The following is a 16,168-nucleotide window of genomic DNA, read 5'->3' as shown; positions in this document are numbered from 1 at the left end:
GTTAAAGGGGTGCACTGACAATCTTTGGCCCAGGGCACATGAAAACCTGGAGCCAGCCCTACCCCCCACAACTTTAGCCAAATAACCCCCAGTTTTCTAACTATTATTATAAAGTAAATTAAGGTTGACAAGCTTAAGTAATAAGAATTGATGTCGTTGGCATTGAAATGGGCACTGTAGGTGTGTTTACTGTCCTCCACTCCCTGCCGACTTTGCTTCCCCATTGACTTGCATGGGGTTTCGTGTTTCAGTCGGACCCCAACTTTTCCCAATAGTCGGCCAATTTCGTTCAACCCGACTTTTAAGAAAGTTGGATTTCATGAAACCCGACTCGACCCGAAAAAAGGAAAAGTCGCTCATCTCTAGCTATGACTTATGACCCCTTGGAAGAAGAGGTTTATTACTCAGCAGCAATTTCGCACAGCCTTTCTTCTATGCCAGTATACTTCAGCGCTTCACTTTTTTGTATGTGCTTTATTCTTTGAACATTGGTTCAGCTACATGGGCTGTACACACATGTATTTACAACACTTTGGCACATTGCACCTTTCCCTGTACCACACTAGCATCTGGTTACATTGCTGCTATTGTGTTTTTTAGTCCAGTCTCGCACCCTTATTGGCTCTATAACCCACATGGGTATTACAACTTAACAGATTTGGTATTTGCTTCTGGTCTTTAATCCATATATTATAATATATACCTGGTTCTCATGATTTTATTTGTGTTGTTTTGAGCTCACTCTGCCTTGTTCTGCACAATCCTGTCTAATTTTGGTGTAATTTTAAAAATAATTTTGTTAATAAACTACTCATATTTTACTTTTGTCTGGCACTTCCCTTTTCTTGGGTTCTAAGTGCTATTTTTGACTGATTTTTGTATAAGTCAATTGATGACACTATAAATGTCTGCAATCATTGAGCAGTGCTAATTTGACTTAATAAGCGTATGAGTTAACATTGCCAGTATATTTTGTAACTTGCTGCAAATAATGTTCTTAAAGGGAAACATGGCTGGAACGTGCCAGGATTTCCATCTTTGAGCCTACTGTGGTTTTATTGATAAGGAGAGTATAACACATAGAGGTTTGCTTCCTTGATGTCTCAGAAGTTGAAAGTGCATTGATACTAAGAAGTGCTAACTGCTGACACACCAGGTCATTGTTTTGATAACCGACATTGTAAGACCTACAGTTCTTTATATAATGTGTGTTACTGTTTTTCCATAAGATACATTTGTTTAGGACCATTTAAAACAGAGAATCCACACCCTAATGAAAAGGTTGGATCTATTTTTTGGTTTTTAATTTGTGTTTGTATTTTAATAGCACATGAACACTTTGTGCATGAAGTTTCTGAATATCTTTTTATTTTGTATTAATTAAAACTTAAATTTTGTTATATTGTTATATACAGCCCTGCCGCTACAACAACATGTAGTAGCCCTTCCACCACCACTCCGCAAACCTGGACCATCACTGCCGTCACCAGTCCTCCTGCAAGGATGAGCACTGCCAACCAAGAGCATCAGGAGCATCAGCAGCATCAGCAGCAGCCACAGCAGCAACAGCCACAGCAGCAGCAGCCACAGCAGCAGCAGCAGCCACAGCAGCAACAGCCGCTGCAGCAGCAGCCACAGCAGCAGCAGCCACCTCAGCAGCAGCCACAGCAGCAGCAGCCACAGCAGCAGACGGGGGACCTCCATTCAATATTTGCCCCAAGTTCTAGGCAAAATCAATCAAGGCGGGCATTGGGGCAAAGTAGGTCCAGGCAGACAAGCCTACGGCGACATACACTTCGAACAAATGTTCCTGAACCTATTTCCTCTCCTCCAAGTGTTCCTAGTTTAATTCCCTTAACTGGACTACCTTCCCCCACAAGTTTTGTTGCCCCTTCCCCTCAAACACCGTCTTCAACTGCAAGTGTTGCATCTTCCCTGCACACCCCCAAATTGCAACCATCTGCCCCCAAACGCCGATACATTTGTTTAGGACCATTTAAAACAGAGAATCCACACCCTAATGAAAAGGTTGGATCTATTTTTTGGTTTTTAATTTGTGTTTGTATTTTAATAGCACATGAACACTTTGTGCATGAAGTTTCTGAATATCTTTTTATTTTGTATTAATTAAAACTTAAATTTTGTTATATTGTTATATACAGTACATTAATCAGCACAAGGGTCTGAGGCTGGATTCACATTTGCGTTTTTTGGCTCTTGAAAAAAACGCATACGTGCGCATGCGCTTTTTTCCCCTATATTTAACATGGGCGCGCACATGTGCGCATTGGCATGCGCATGTATGCGTTTTTCGTGTGCTGCGTTTTTTTGTGGTGTGCGATTTTATTTTCCAGATGCTACATGTTGCATTTTTTTGTCCGCCCAACCACTTCAAAAAAGCGCATGCGCACGTATGCGCACGTTTTGCTCTAAAAAAGGCCATTATGGCCTATGGATGCGCATACGTGCGCACTGGCATGCGCATGTATGCGTTTTTTTAGCGCTGCGTTTTTTTTGTGGTGTCCACTATTTAGACAAGTTATAAAATTCTAAAGTCCAAAAAAAAAAGTCTATATAAAGGAGGTGTCTGCCAACACTGTACCACAAGTACAGTGACAGTTTGGAGAGCAGACATTCACCAACAAACCCATCTTCTATCAGCGTCAAGAATGTGAGTATTATTACATCGTATGCCTGTCCTTTTCAATTGTGTATGTACTAATGATTTTTATTATTTTTACATGCAGCATGTCTTCAGAATCAGAATATTCCCCATCGCGGCAGGAATTGGCTCAAGCAGACCGTGAGGTGATTATTTTCGTGCATCTGGTAAGTATATCTGCTGCTACTCCAAATCTCTTACGTTTGTTTTTATTTTTCTAAGCAATCATCATCATCTTCTGAGGACGGGACTACTGAGGGCGAAGAGCAGGAGCAGCGAAGCCAAGTCCCGGTGGTGATACGGAATGTATGTATGAAATGATTTGTAATGTTCTTTATTTTTTATCTTCTATTTTTCACCTTTTCTGTATTTTTTTTTAACTTTTTATTCAATTTAAATTTGATTATTCTAATGAATGTGTTTTGTCTAGGTTCCACAATGGGATGAAGACGTCTACCTGGATAATGAGCAGCTCATCAGCCTGGTCCAGGAGCGTGCCCCGTTGTGGGACAGCTGTGACCGGCTGTACAAGGACAATGTGGTGACACGGCGGCTATGGAATGAGGTGGCCGCAGCATTGATGGATGGCTGAGACAGCACCACAGCATCCTCCAAAAAGGCGTTTAGTAAGTATTTCCCCGCTCTGTATTGTGCCGCAGTGACTGTTGTCCTTGATGGCACTGTTGGGTTTCGTGCTAGATATATTCTAGCAGGAAACCCAACAGTGTCATCGGGCTCTACAGTGACTGCTTTGAGTATTGTATTGCTGTATTGTGCCGCAGTGACTGTTGTCCTTGATGGCACTGTTGGGTTTCCTGCTAGATATATTCTAGCAGGAAACCCAACAGTGTCATCGGGCTCCACAGTGACTGCTTTGAGTATTGTATTGCTGTATTGTGCCGCAGTGACTGTTGTCCTTGATGGCACTGTTGGGTTTCGTGCTAGATATATTCTAGCAGGAAACCCAACAGTGTCATCGGGCTCTACAGTGACTGCTTTGAGTATTATATTGCTGTATTGTGCCACAGTGACTGTTGTCCTTGATGGCACTGTTTATTTTTTTCCAACAGTGGACAAAGTCCGAACACGTTGGCGTTCGATCAAGGACCGCTTCAACAGTGATGTTCGTGCTGAGGGCCAGGTTCGCAGTGGATCTGCGTCAAGGACCAGAACTAGATACCATCACTATCACGCGTTGCAGTTCCTAAGACCGGTCCTTGCCACGAGATCGTAAGTATTCAAAATTTTGGGTTTTTATTTTTATTAATCTGTGTTTTTCTAATCCACAGCTGATGCTTCTTGTAAAGGCATGGTAGTAATGATTTTCCTTTCTTCCACAGCACCTGGAGCAGCACCCTGCAACCTGGCCCTGGAGCGGTCCTTCCTCGGACGTCCTCTGACCCGTCCCAGCCATCCGACAGCCAGGAAGCACCTTGCAGGTCAGCCACACACACAGCTGGTGACCAGGAAGCTGGGCCATCAGGCGTTCCCCTGTCCCAGGTCTCTGCCACTGGTTATGCGGGCACTAACCGCCAGCGGCAGAGGGCCTTGGACAGGAATGTCTTGCCCGAGTTTATGCACTTGAGCGAGGCCTTTAATGCCAGCCTCAAGTCGCTGTCCGACAGAGTTCAAAGCGGGTTTGCACTCATGGAACGTGGTTTTAACCACTTTGAACACCGCTTCAATTCTGTCGAACAGCGCCTTGACCGTCTGGAGGCCGACCTCAACAGACCAGCGAACCATTTTTTTAGTAAGATTGAAAAGGGCATGGCGGAATACCTTAGTCCTGAGCAACAGCTGAATGTGCTGCAGGCCTGCAACAATGCTTTCTTGCAGGGTATGCAGCATAATCGGTACGGTCAGCAGTCAGTGGTGTCATTTCCACCTGTGCCACCATTGACTCGCTTCACCTCACTACCGACTTGTGCTGCATGCCACTGCATGGACACCTCTATTCAAAGCCAGGACACCCTCCGTTACACCACCACAAGTCTGAGTGCAGCTGGTCACTTCACCAACACCACCATGGCAAGCGCTGCTCCTGTCTGGAGCACCACCGCCACCCCCATGCATGCGTGGAGCTCAGCCACCACTAGGCAAACGTGGAACAGCCCTGCCGCTACAACAACATGTAGTAGCCCTTCCACCACCACTCCGCAAACCTGGACCATCACTGCCGTCACCAGTCCTCCTGCAAGGATGAGCACTGCCAACCAAGAGCATCAGGAGCATCAGCAGCATCAGCAGCAGCCACAGCAGCAACAGCCACAGCAGCAGCAGCCACAGCAGCAGCAGCAGCCACAGCAGCAACAGCCGCTGCAGCAGCAGCCACAGCAGCAGCAGCCACCTCAGCAGCAGCCACAGCAGCAGCAGCCACAGCAGCAGACGGGGGACCTCCATTCAATATTTGCCCCAAGTTCTAGGCAAAATCAATCAAGGCGGGCATTGGGGCAAAGTTGGTCCAGGCAGACAAGCCTACGGCGACATACACTTCGAACAAATGTTCCTGAACCTATTTCCTCTCCTCCAAGTGTTCCTAGTTTAATTCCCTTAACTGGACTACCTTCCCCCACAAGTTTTGTTGCCCTTTCCCCTCAAACACCGTCTTCAACTGCAAGTGTTGCATCTTCCCTGCACACCCCCAAATTGCAACCATCTGCCCCCAAACGCCGAAAAAAATAAAGTTTTTTTATATTTTTGTGGTTAAAAATAAATTTACATTTGTGGTTCACCATTACAAAGTTTGATTAATGTTTTGGGCGCCGCTCACACACACTGATGGGTAAATACACGTATATGTTAAAAACCAAGGCATAGTCATATGACTGTACTAGGCCTTTGCATTTAACATATGTTAAATACAAAGGCCTAGTCTAGTCATATGACTATACTAGGCCTTTGTATTGAACATATGTTAAATACAAAGGCCTAGTATTGTCATATGACTACACTAGGCCTTTGCATTTAACATATGTTAAATACAAAGGCCTAGTATAGTCATATGACTATACTAGGCCTTTGTATTGAACATATGTTAAATACAAAGGCCTAGTATAGTCATATGACTACACTAGGCCTTTGTATTGAACATATGTTCAATACAAAGGCCTAGTATAGTCATATGTGAAATAACAAGGCCTAGTATAATAAATACCTAGGCCTAGTATAATCATGTGTTAAATACCAAGGCCTAGTATAGTCATATGTGAAATAACAAGGCCTAGTATAATAAATACCAAGTCCTATTATAATCATGTGTTAAATACAAAGGCCTAGTATAGTCATACCAAGGCCTAGTATAATAACTCGAGTTTTACCGACTAGGATCTGGTTTCCTGAAAAACAAACTGGTGAAACTTATGGTGAAACTTGTATAAAAAAATAAGTTTCTTTCTAAAAAAATAATTTTCTTTCTAAACACTACCACAAATTTAGTTAATGTTAAATAAAAGTTGGAATTGAGCTGATTACATTCATCCACTCAATGATGACTTTTATTCCCCATTGACTTGCATTGGGGTTGGGTTTTGAACAAATCACATACTTTTTTTTACACTAGTTGGACAATTTTCTTTTGAAAAAATTTGGTTTCCTGAAACCCGATCCTACCAACGTCAATCAAAAGTCATAATCATAACTATTTATCAATCATGGCCTGGTTATAGTTATCAATCATGGCCTGGTTAATACACATCATATTTAACATGCAGCTTTGCTTACGTTCCGATATATTTCACGCAGACTAGCAATGCTGCATTTTAACTCATATGTGTATTTACCTGCCCAGGTGTGAGAACATCAAAAAATTCACTGGTATACATGGGAAGTTTTTTATTTAATTGGAGTGTAAAAAATATAGTGCACTCAGTAATGGTATCAAATAAGGTTTTTTATTACCATAAACAAACGAAAACATTCTTACAACATTTCATCTTGCCAGTGCACCCATCCTACATCAGAAATAAAGTAGGCCGCAAATTGGTCCCTCATTTGGCCAACTTCAACGGATGACCTGAGAGGGTGCTGAGTGAATTCAGGTAATGGGTTAGGAGCATCATCGTCCAGCTCAAAGGTTGGGTGCTCTTTAGCCATCACAAAATTATGTAGAACCACACAGGCCTTCACCACCTCATTGACTGTTTCAAGTTTAAGATTAATGGCCGTGCCGAGAATTCGCCATCTGGAGACAAGAATCCCAAAAGCACACTCGACAGTTCTTCTGGCCCTGGTCAGCCTGTAATTAAATATTTTTTTGGTGTGGTCCAAGTCCCGGCTGGAGTAGGGTTTCAGTAAGTTTGCGCACATTTGAAAAGCCTCATCCCCAACCATTACAAAGGGCAGTGGCAGAGCTTCGGTGTGAGGAAGAGGCCGTGGCATAGGGAAATTAAATTGGTTGCCATACAACCTCCGGCCCATGTCTGAGTTTTTAAAAGCCTGTGAGTCATTACCACGGCCAAATGCTCCAATGTCCACTGCTACAAACATACATCCGGCATCCGCAATGGCCATAAGTACTATTGAAAAGTACTTTTTGTAATTATAGTACTCAGATCCTGTTCTTTTGGGTTTGATGGTCCGTATGTGTTTACCATCAACAGCTCCCAAACAGTTGGGGAAATTGCATACCGTCCAGAATTTGTCAGCAATTTCCATCCACTTTTCAGCGGTGGGCAGGGGCATAAATTCTGGACAAAGAACATTCCAGAGAGCCCGGTAGGTGTCCGCAACAATTCCAGACAAGGTAGAGATTCCAATACGGTACTGGAAGTGTAGTGAAGATAGGGTTTCATAGAATCATAGAATCGTAGAGTTGGAAGGGACCTCCTGGGCCATCTGGTCCAACCCCCTGCTCAAAGCAGGATTCGCTAAATCATCCCAGTCAGATGTCTGTCCAGCCTCTGTTTGAAGACTTCCATTGAAGGAGAACTCACCACTTCTCGTGGCAGCCTGTTCCACTCATTGATCACTCTAACTGTCAAAAAGTTTTTTCTAATATCTAATCTGTGTCTCCTCCCATTCAGTTTCATCCCATTGCTTCTAGTCTTTCCTTGTGCAAATGAGAATAAAGTTGATCCTTCTACAATGTGACAGCCCTTTAGATATTTGTAGACAGCTATTAAGTCTCCTCTCAGTCTTCTCTTTTGCAAACTAAACATTCCCAAATCCTGCAACCTTTCCTCATAAGACAGGGTTTGCAGACCGGTCACCATTCTGGTCGCTCTTTTCTGAACTTGCTCCAGTTTGTTGATGTCTTTTTTAAAATGTGGTGCCCAAAACTGGACACAATATTCCAGATGAGGTCTGACCAAAGAGGAGTAGAGGGAAATAATGACTTCACGTGATCTAGACTGTATGCTTCTGTTAATACATCCTAGAATTGCATTTGCCTTTTTTGCTGCTGCATCACACTGTTGACTCATATTCAGTCTGTGATCTATTAGTATACCCAAGTCTTTTTCACATGTGCTGTCACTTAGCCCTATTCCTCCCATTCTATATATGCTTTTTCCATTTTTATTGCCCAGATGTAGTACTTTGCATTTCTCCCTGTTAAAAACCATTCTGTTTGTTGCTGCCCACTTCTCCAGTTTATTTAAATCTTTTTGAATCCTCTCTCTCTCTTCTCTAGTATTAGCTATCCCTCCTAGCTTTGTGTCATCAGCAAATTTAATCAGTTTACCCTCAATTCCTTCATCTAAATCGTTGATAAAGATGTTGAACAATACAGGGCCCAGGACAGAGCCCTGTGGTACCCCACTTGAGACATTCTTCCAACTGGATGTGCAGCCATTTACGACCACTCTTTGGGTCCGATCACTAAGCCAGTTATGAATCCACCTAACAGTTGCCTTGTCCATTCCATACTTAATCATTTTTTCAATAAGGATTGTATGAGAGACTTTGTCAAATGCTTTGCTGAAGTCAAGATATACTATATCTACAGCATTTCCTTGATCCACCCAATCAGTGATACCGTCATAGAAGGAAATTAAGTTAGTCTGACATGACTTATTAGTTACAAACCCATGCTGACTCTGTTTAATCACTTCATTCTTATCCAGGTATTGACATACATGTTGTTTAATAATTTGTTCAAAGATCTTTCCTGGTATAGAAGTCAGACTCACCGGCCTATAGTTACCTGGGTCCACCTTCTTCCCCTTTTTGAAGATAGGAACAACATTTGCTCTTCTCCAGTCTTCTGGCACTTCTCCTGTTCTCCAAGAATTTTCAAAGATTATAGAGAGGGGTTCAAAAATTTCTTCTGCTATCTCCTTCAGTACTCTGGGGTGTAATTCATCTGGACCTGGAGACTTGAATTCATTTAGGCTAGCTAAGTGTTTCCTCACTATCTTTCTGTTTATAGATATCCTGGATTCTTCTATTCCCTTAATAGGACAGTGAATAACAGTTGATGTTACATTTCCTTTCTGAGAGAAAACAGATGCAAAATAGGAATTTAAAAGTTCAGCCTTCTCAACATCCTGTCTTACCATTTCATCATTTTCATCCTGTAAAAATCCTATAGCATCTTTGACTTTTCTTTTACTTTTGACATATCCCCAAAATCCTTTATTATTGCTTTTGACATCTCTTGCAAGCCTCAATTCATTTTCAGCTTTAGCTAATCTGATTTGTGCCCTGCAGGTTCTGCAGACAGCATTATATTCTTCTTTAGATATGCCTCCCTCTTTCCATTTTATAAACATTTTTTTCTTCCTTTTTAGCATGTGCTTAAGTTCTGTGTTCATCCATCCTGGTTTCCTTAACTGCTTCCTATTCTTCCCTCTTTTCGGAATTGTTAACAACTGTGCTTTGAGAATTTCATTTTTCAAGATTTCCCATCCTTCCTGGACATTTTTGTCTTTAAGGATATCCAGCCATTGGATTCCTCCAATTCTCTTTCTGAATCCCTTAAAATCTGCCTTTCTGAAATCTAACCTTGACGTCTGAGTCTTCACAGTTCTTCCGCCTCTAGTTATCCAAAATTCTAAAATAGCATGGTCGCTACCTCCTAGGGTCCCAGCCACTTTTACCTCCTCAACCATTTCCTCCCTGTTTATAAGGATTAGATCCAAGGTAGCAGTTCCCCTTGTTTTCTCCCTTACCTTTTGGAAGATAAAGTTGTCAGCAAGAGAGGATAAGAATTTCCTTGACCTGTTAGTTTTGCCTGAGAGAGATTCCCAACAAATGTCTGGATAGTTGAAATCTCCCATGACAACTATGTCATATTTTTTGGAGAACTTGGCCATTTGATGTATAAAGAGTTCATCCATAGCTTCAGCTTGCACAGGCGGCCTGTAGTAAATGCCTACAATGGTGTCCTTTCCATTGTTCTGTCCTTGTATTCTTACCCAAACAGTTTCCACAGAACTCCCAGTCTCTGAAGCTTCAATCTCTGTGCAGATATACGCGTTTCTAACATACAATGCGACACCCCCTCCTCGTTTATCAAGTCTGTTTCTTGCAAATAAGTTGTATCCTTCTAGTCTTGTATTCCAATCATGTGTATTGTCCCACCAAGTTTCAGTGATTCCAATGACATCATATTTCTTTTCCTGTGTTAGTAGTTCCAATTCTCCTTGTTTGTTGCCCATGCTTTGTGCATTAGTATAGAAACATTTTAGTTTGTGATTGGTTTCTCTTTCTCCAATATTTTTATTAATTAGATTCTTTCGTCTTTGTTCTTCCTTTCCACTTCTAATAGCAGAGTTCTCAATAGCATTTGTCAGGTGTATGGCTTTTTCTGGTCTTTTGCTTCCCTTCCCATGTTGTTCTAGTTTAAAGCTCTCCTTACAAGTGTAGCAAGGCGACTTCCAAATACATGCTTACCAGTCTTCGTAAGGTGCACCCCATCTCTAGCAAGTAGTCCATCGTATAAGTAGTTCACTCCGTGATCCAGAAATCCAAATCGTTGCTGACGGCACCATCGACGTAGCCAGTTGTTCACCTGCAGAATCTTATTCCACCTCCTTGTTCCATGGCCATCCACTGGGAGGATGGAAGAGAAGACCACCTGCGCTCCCAGTTCTTTCACTTTCTTGCCTAAGTCTTCGAAGTCTCTGCAGATGGTTTCCAGGTCGTTTCTTGCAGTGTCATTTGTCCCCACATGTAGTAGCAGGAATGGGTAGTCATCTGTAGGTCTGAAGAGTCCTGATATCCTGTCAGACACATCTTTAATTTTTGCACCTGGAAGACAACACATTTCTCTTGAAGTAATATCCGGTCTGCAGATAGCGGCCTCAGTTCCTCTCAACAGGGAATCCCCCATGACCACCACTCTCCGTTTCTTCTTCACAACATTTTTCTTTCTCCATCCAGGAGGACTCTGAAGGCGTACAAGGTTGCTGCTTGTTGGTAAAGTCTTATCCTGATGTATTTCTTCATTGTTTTCCTGCGTGAGAGCCTGGTACTGGTTTCTGAGCAGTATGGGTGCTGACTGCCTCCTGATCCTCCTGCTTCTCTGGGTCACATGTCTCCATTCCTCTGTTTCTTCAGGTGCACTTCGAATTTCTTCTCTTTCTGTAACATGAAGAGATAATTCTGCTCTGTCCAAGAACTCTTCACCTTCCTTAATGATCTTCAACGTAGCTAACCTCTCTTCGAGATTTTGCAACTTTTCCTCCAACAGGGACACAAGCTTGCATTTGTGGCATGTGAAGTTTGGCTTTTCCACTGGTAAGTCTGTGAACATGTAGCAAGAAATGCAGCTCACCAAATGGCTCCTGGCCTCTTCCATCTTGAGATTTCTTAAAAACGATGAAAGATGAGCCCTATCGGCGCGCGGTTTTTCCGATTTCCTCTTTTCAGCTGCAACGGCCAAAACCCAGTGATCGTTGAGCTCGCGGAGACTCTTCACTTATCCCAGAAGGCACTGGGAATATGCAAATGATCTCCTCAAGACTCTTCCCCTGGTTTTCCGATTTCCTCTTTTCAGCTGCAACGGCCAAAACCCAGTGATCGTTGAGCTCGCGGAGACTCTTCACTTATCCCAGAAGGCACTGGGAATATGCAAATGATCTCCTCAAGACTCTTCCCCTGGTTTCTCCAGTCACCAGGAATCTGTGAACAGACAAAGAAGTAAAATTAATATTTATGTATATTATTTAAAAAAACTATAAAATAAAATATTAGTACATTCACGAAAACTAATTACCCAAGGTTTTGAATACTAAATTTAAAAAAAACCCATCAGACCGCACCCCTTGGTTTTTAAATATTACGTACCGTAATGTCACCAGTAGCCGTTCCTCAGGAGGAATCGCACGATGGAGCTGTGTGTCCTGTCTCCGGATGGATTGTTGGACACGAGCAAGCAAATCCCTGAAGCTTTCTTGGGACATCCGGATATAATCTGTAAATTTCTCCGGGTTTGCCTGTAGCTCACTGTAGAGGGTGTGGTATGCCCCACGGCTCTCCCGGAGTTCAACAATCGGATGTATCCACATACGCTGCCGCTGCCGTCTTTGCTGCCTCTCTCTCTTCCTTTGTTCATGGCAAGCTACTGCATACGCCTGAGCCATCGCGATGTCCAAATCCAAGTTGAAGTGAAAATCTTCCAGCGCAGATCCATGTTGACACGAGAAGAATCAAGCAAATCTGAAGAATACTGTAGACAGGGTCTATATATTAACATACCACACCGACATTGACGTCCCATTGGTCTTGTGTGTTGTTGAATGGTTTTTTTTTTCTTTCTTGGGGGTTGTCCAAAAATCTGTAAAAAAACGCAAACGCACTAAAAACGCATACAAACGCATAAAAACGCTGCGCTTTTTTCCTGCATGCGCATAAAAATGCTTGAAAAAAACGCAGCATTTGTATGCATTTGTATGCGTTTTTTCTATGCTTTTTTTGCGCTAAAAACGCGCTGCAAAAAAAGCAAGTGTGAAATTAGCCTTAGCAGCTGAACAAAGACAATAGCACAATAGCCACCCACTTGTCATTAGACAAAAAAGATAATAAAAATGTATATTTGCGTCTAGACCTTAAGTCCTAGTGGGATATGGTGTTCTTTATGGGAACCCTACTAGCAGCAAAAAAATAAAAAGGTGTTAGATCAATAAAATCAAGAAAGCAGGATGAGAAACAGTATGGGCTGTAATCTAGAGAAACCCACAAATAAATCACAATAACAACCTCAATAGCTCTTTTTGCACAGGTTAATAGCAATCAGGCATTTGGGTTAAAACAAATGTTAGTTCCATTTGATGTCCATGTAACATATGTAAACATAGAGAGAGAGAGAGAGACCACCTGTAAAGTGCACTTGTGCCTGCTGAAATATACACTGCTTTACCTGGTGGTAAAGTGGTGAATAATAGTTATATCCAAGGTAGTAAAGTCAATTAAAGTGCATGAGGGTATTAATACCTGTCACCCGGTGTGCAGATGTCCAGGCATGAAATGTCCCCGTGATGACTTATGTAAAATCCTGGTATCCTAGTATGAACGTTGCAGTCTATTTAGACTGATAAAAAGGGAATGCTGTCCGGTGACAGCAGCTCTGGGCTTCCGCTCCAGTGGTACACAATACGCCGGTCAAACTATTCAGCTATAATCTGCTTACCATCAATTAAAAGGAATCTGTCACCCTTTTTTTGCCCTATGAGCTGCCAGCATTGACATCAGGGGCTTAGCTACAGCATTCTGTAATGCTATAAATAAGCCCCCGATGTCACCTGAAAGATAAGAAAAAAGAGATAGATTATACTCACTGGAGGGAGCGGTCCGGTCCGATCCGATGGGTGTCTCGGTCCGGCACATCCCATCTTCATACGATGCTGTCCTTTTCTTCCCTTCCTGTAGTAGCTCCGGCGCAGGAGCACTGCTCTGCCCTGTTGAGGGCAGAGCAGAGTCCTGCAGTGCATAGGCATCGGGAGAGGTCTGTGCCTGCGCACTGCAGTATTCTGCTCTGCCCTCAACAGGGCAGAGCAGTGCGCCTGAAACCGGAGCTACTACAGGAAGGGAAGAAGAGGACAGCATCGTATGAAGATGGGAGGCATTGGACCTGACCGTCCCCTCCGGTGAGTATAATCTGACATGTTTTTCTTATCTTTCAGGTTATATCGGGGGCTTATCTATAGCATTACAGAATGCTGTAGATAAGCCCCTGATGTCAATGCCGACAGCTGATAGTCCAAAAAACGGTGGCAGATTCCCTTTAAAGCAGTGTATATTTCAGCAGGCACAAGTGCACTTTACAGGTGGTCTCTCTATGTTTACATACTTTACATGGACATCAACTAGAACTAACACTTGTTTTAACCCTAATGCCTGATTGCTATTAACCTGTGCAACAAGAGCTATTGAGCTTGTTATTGTGATTTTTTTTGCTTGTTTCTCTAGATTACAGCCCATACTGTTTCTCATCCTGCTTTCTTGATTATTATTGCTCTAACACCTTTCTTTTAGCTGCTAGTAGGGTTCCCATAAGGAACACCATATCCCACTAGGACTTGAGGTCTAAGCACGAATATACATTTTTATTATCTTAAAAGTTAAATTTTACCTTTCATGCTATTTATTCATACATTTCTCAGAAGCTAAGAAAAGAGAGTTTAGCATAATATTGTTTTATTGGCGCGTTGTAAGACTCACTAGTTTATACCAATTAATAATTCAGAGAAGTGCAAATGATTAGACTCATTTATTTGGAAGCATTCTGAAAATCACTTTGCAACAGCTGTATCATTTATTGTCTCATGTCAATGACTTTATCCTAATCACACAAAGTTTGAATTGGAACTAAATGTCATGCAGAAAATGTATTTCATCTAATAAGCTTGGGAATGGAGACGCTTGGCTGAAATAATGTGAAGTCACAGTGGGGGAGGGGTAATGATATGAAGGGGGCTAGGAAATGCATGTCACTTTAAACTATTGTCGCTGCTATAATATAGGCATGAAACACATTGTTCGGCGGATCCTGGGGTAGAGGAAATAGAAAATGATTGAAAAAAATATATAAAATGAGAGAGGAGCGATGCAATAATTAGAACATATTTATTTTCTTGTCTGTGTAGATATTTAACAGCTCAAACCTCAAGGCAAAGAGAACTGCCAAATTTCTGCAAACATATTTTATTTGCTTCGCATTCTGTTTACCAATGCCAGCAGCAGATTCTGAATCAGATACTGTTGTAAAGCGATTCATTTTTCTGTTGACAACTCAGGAGGATGCTATTTCAGGATTCTGTTTGGAGTGCTTCCATAATGAGTCCTATTGGACAAGTTGTACAGTCTTCCTGACAATTTATCTTCGAAGCGAGGGAGTTGGTATAGCAACATTAATTAATATGCCACAAAGTGAATGCTAAGCTAAAATGCAGAATAACAAAAAGACTCTTTTAATTGTTTGAAATTAAAATGTTTATTTTCCTTGACCCCGGCATTGGTGAGTGATAGATTGCAATTTCTTCACAAAAGTGGGGGGGAGACTGATAAGACACAATTCATATGCGGATTAATTATCAGAATCAACAGATGTAATTCTTTTAGATCAAATATTAAAAGATATATTGCATAATATATGTGGCTAATTCATTTTTCAAAAAGCTATTTGTATTTACAAATGTAGATCATGTTGATTGCTTGGGGAAACTGAATGATACAGCAGAGGATTTTTATGCTTCATTAATTTTGCTCATTTCACATTTATTGAAGTTTGCATAGATAGAAGTATTAGTTTAATATTTTAGTTCTCAGCTAACTGGGTCATTCATGTGCCCTTGTCCTTTAGAATAATAAAAATAATCTGAAGACATTTTATTAACTAAAGAATGGGACACTTAGTTAACAGAGGTAAGATAATATTAACACCTTATTTTTAGACACTAGCAGATCAATCCGCGAATGAATGAGTTTAAGTTGATTTTCTTGAAATCCGCAGATTCATGTTAATTTTGTTAATCCCTGAGTATTTGAATTAACAAAAATGTGCAGCGCCATTTTAAACAGGAAGCAAACTCAGTGAGCGTGTTAATGTGATGTCATGGGTTTACCTCAAGAGAGAGAGGCCTGAAGACAGCTATGTCTGATTTCACACACTTCTGCACTAAGTAGAAGCACTTCACCTTAATATTAAACAGTGCAAGTTTCTGCTAGCAGTGCAGATGGTAATCTGTAAAGTTGAGAGCTCCTGGAGCTTTCCTGCTTTGGTGGTCTCAGCTGTTCAGTGTTGGCCACTTCCCTCTGCAATATATACTCACCTCAAACAATCAGAGACTGCCAGTGTTAGTTTCATACTGCCTGGTTTTGGAGCTGGAGGTGTTGGTTATTTGAGGAGGTGTTTGGAGTGCTGCTCAAAAGAACATTGTTTGGTGATTTGTCTGTGTGCATATCCTCATTCTCTATTTTTGGTTTTTCCTTCCTTTACTACCCAATGTTCCATTCTGCTCTTTGTGAGTGCATATTTGCATGATTGATATATTCATTTTTTTGTTAGTCTGGTTTGTGTATTCTTATAAACTGAAAGTCCCCTCTTCCCTGGGTGTGGGAGGAGAC

At 41.7% G+C, this 16,168-nt stretch overlaps 1 protein-coding gene across 1 annotated transcript in view; it reads left to right on the top strand.

The window, feature by feature from the left end:
• The window catches only part of LOC141088385 (uncharacterized), a 70,147-nt gene extending 54,582 nt beyond the window's left edge, over nucleotides 1-15,565 (top strand). The window contains exon 5 of the mRNA XM_073574399.1: nucleotides 15,555-15,565. Coding sequence (XP_073430500.1) covers nucleotides 15,555-15,565 — 11 coding nt within the window. The remainder of the gene's footprint in view (nucleotides 1-15,554) is intronic.
• Nucleotides 15,566-16,168: the final 603 nt, after the last annotated feature.

The sequence above is a fragment of the Dendrobates tinctorius genome, unplaced genomic scaffold (assembly GCF_039654945.1).
Source record: "Dendrobates tinctorius isolate UK_male_01 unplaced genomic scaffold, ASM3965494v1 ptg000039l, whole genome shotgun sequence".
Taxonomy (NCBI): domain Eukaryota; kingdom Metazoa; phylum Chordata; class Amphibia; order Anura; family Dendrobatidae; genus Dendrobates; species Dendrobates tinctorius.
Note: the sequence above shows the minus strand (reverse complement) of the source record. Positions and strands in the feature narration are given on the sequence as shown.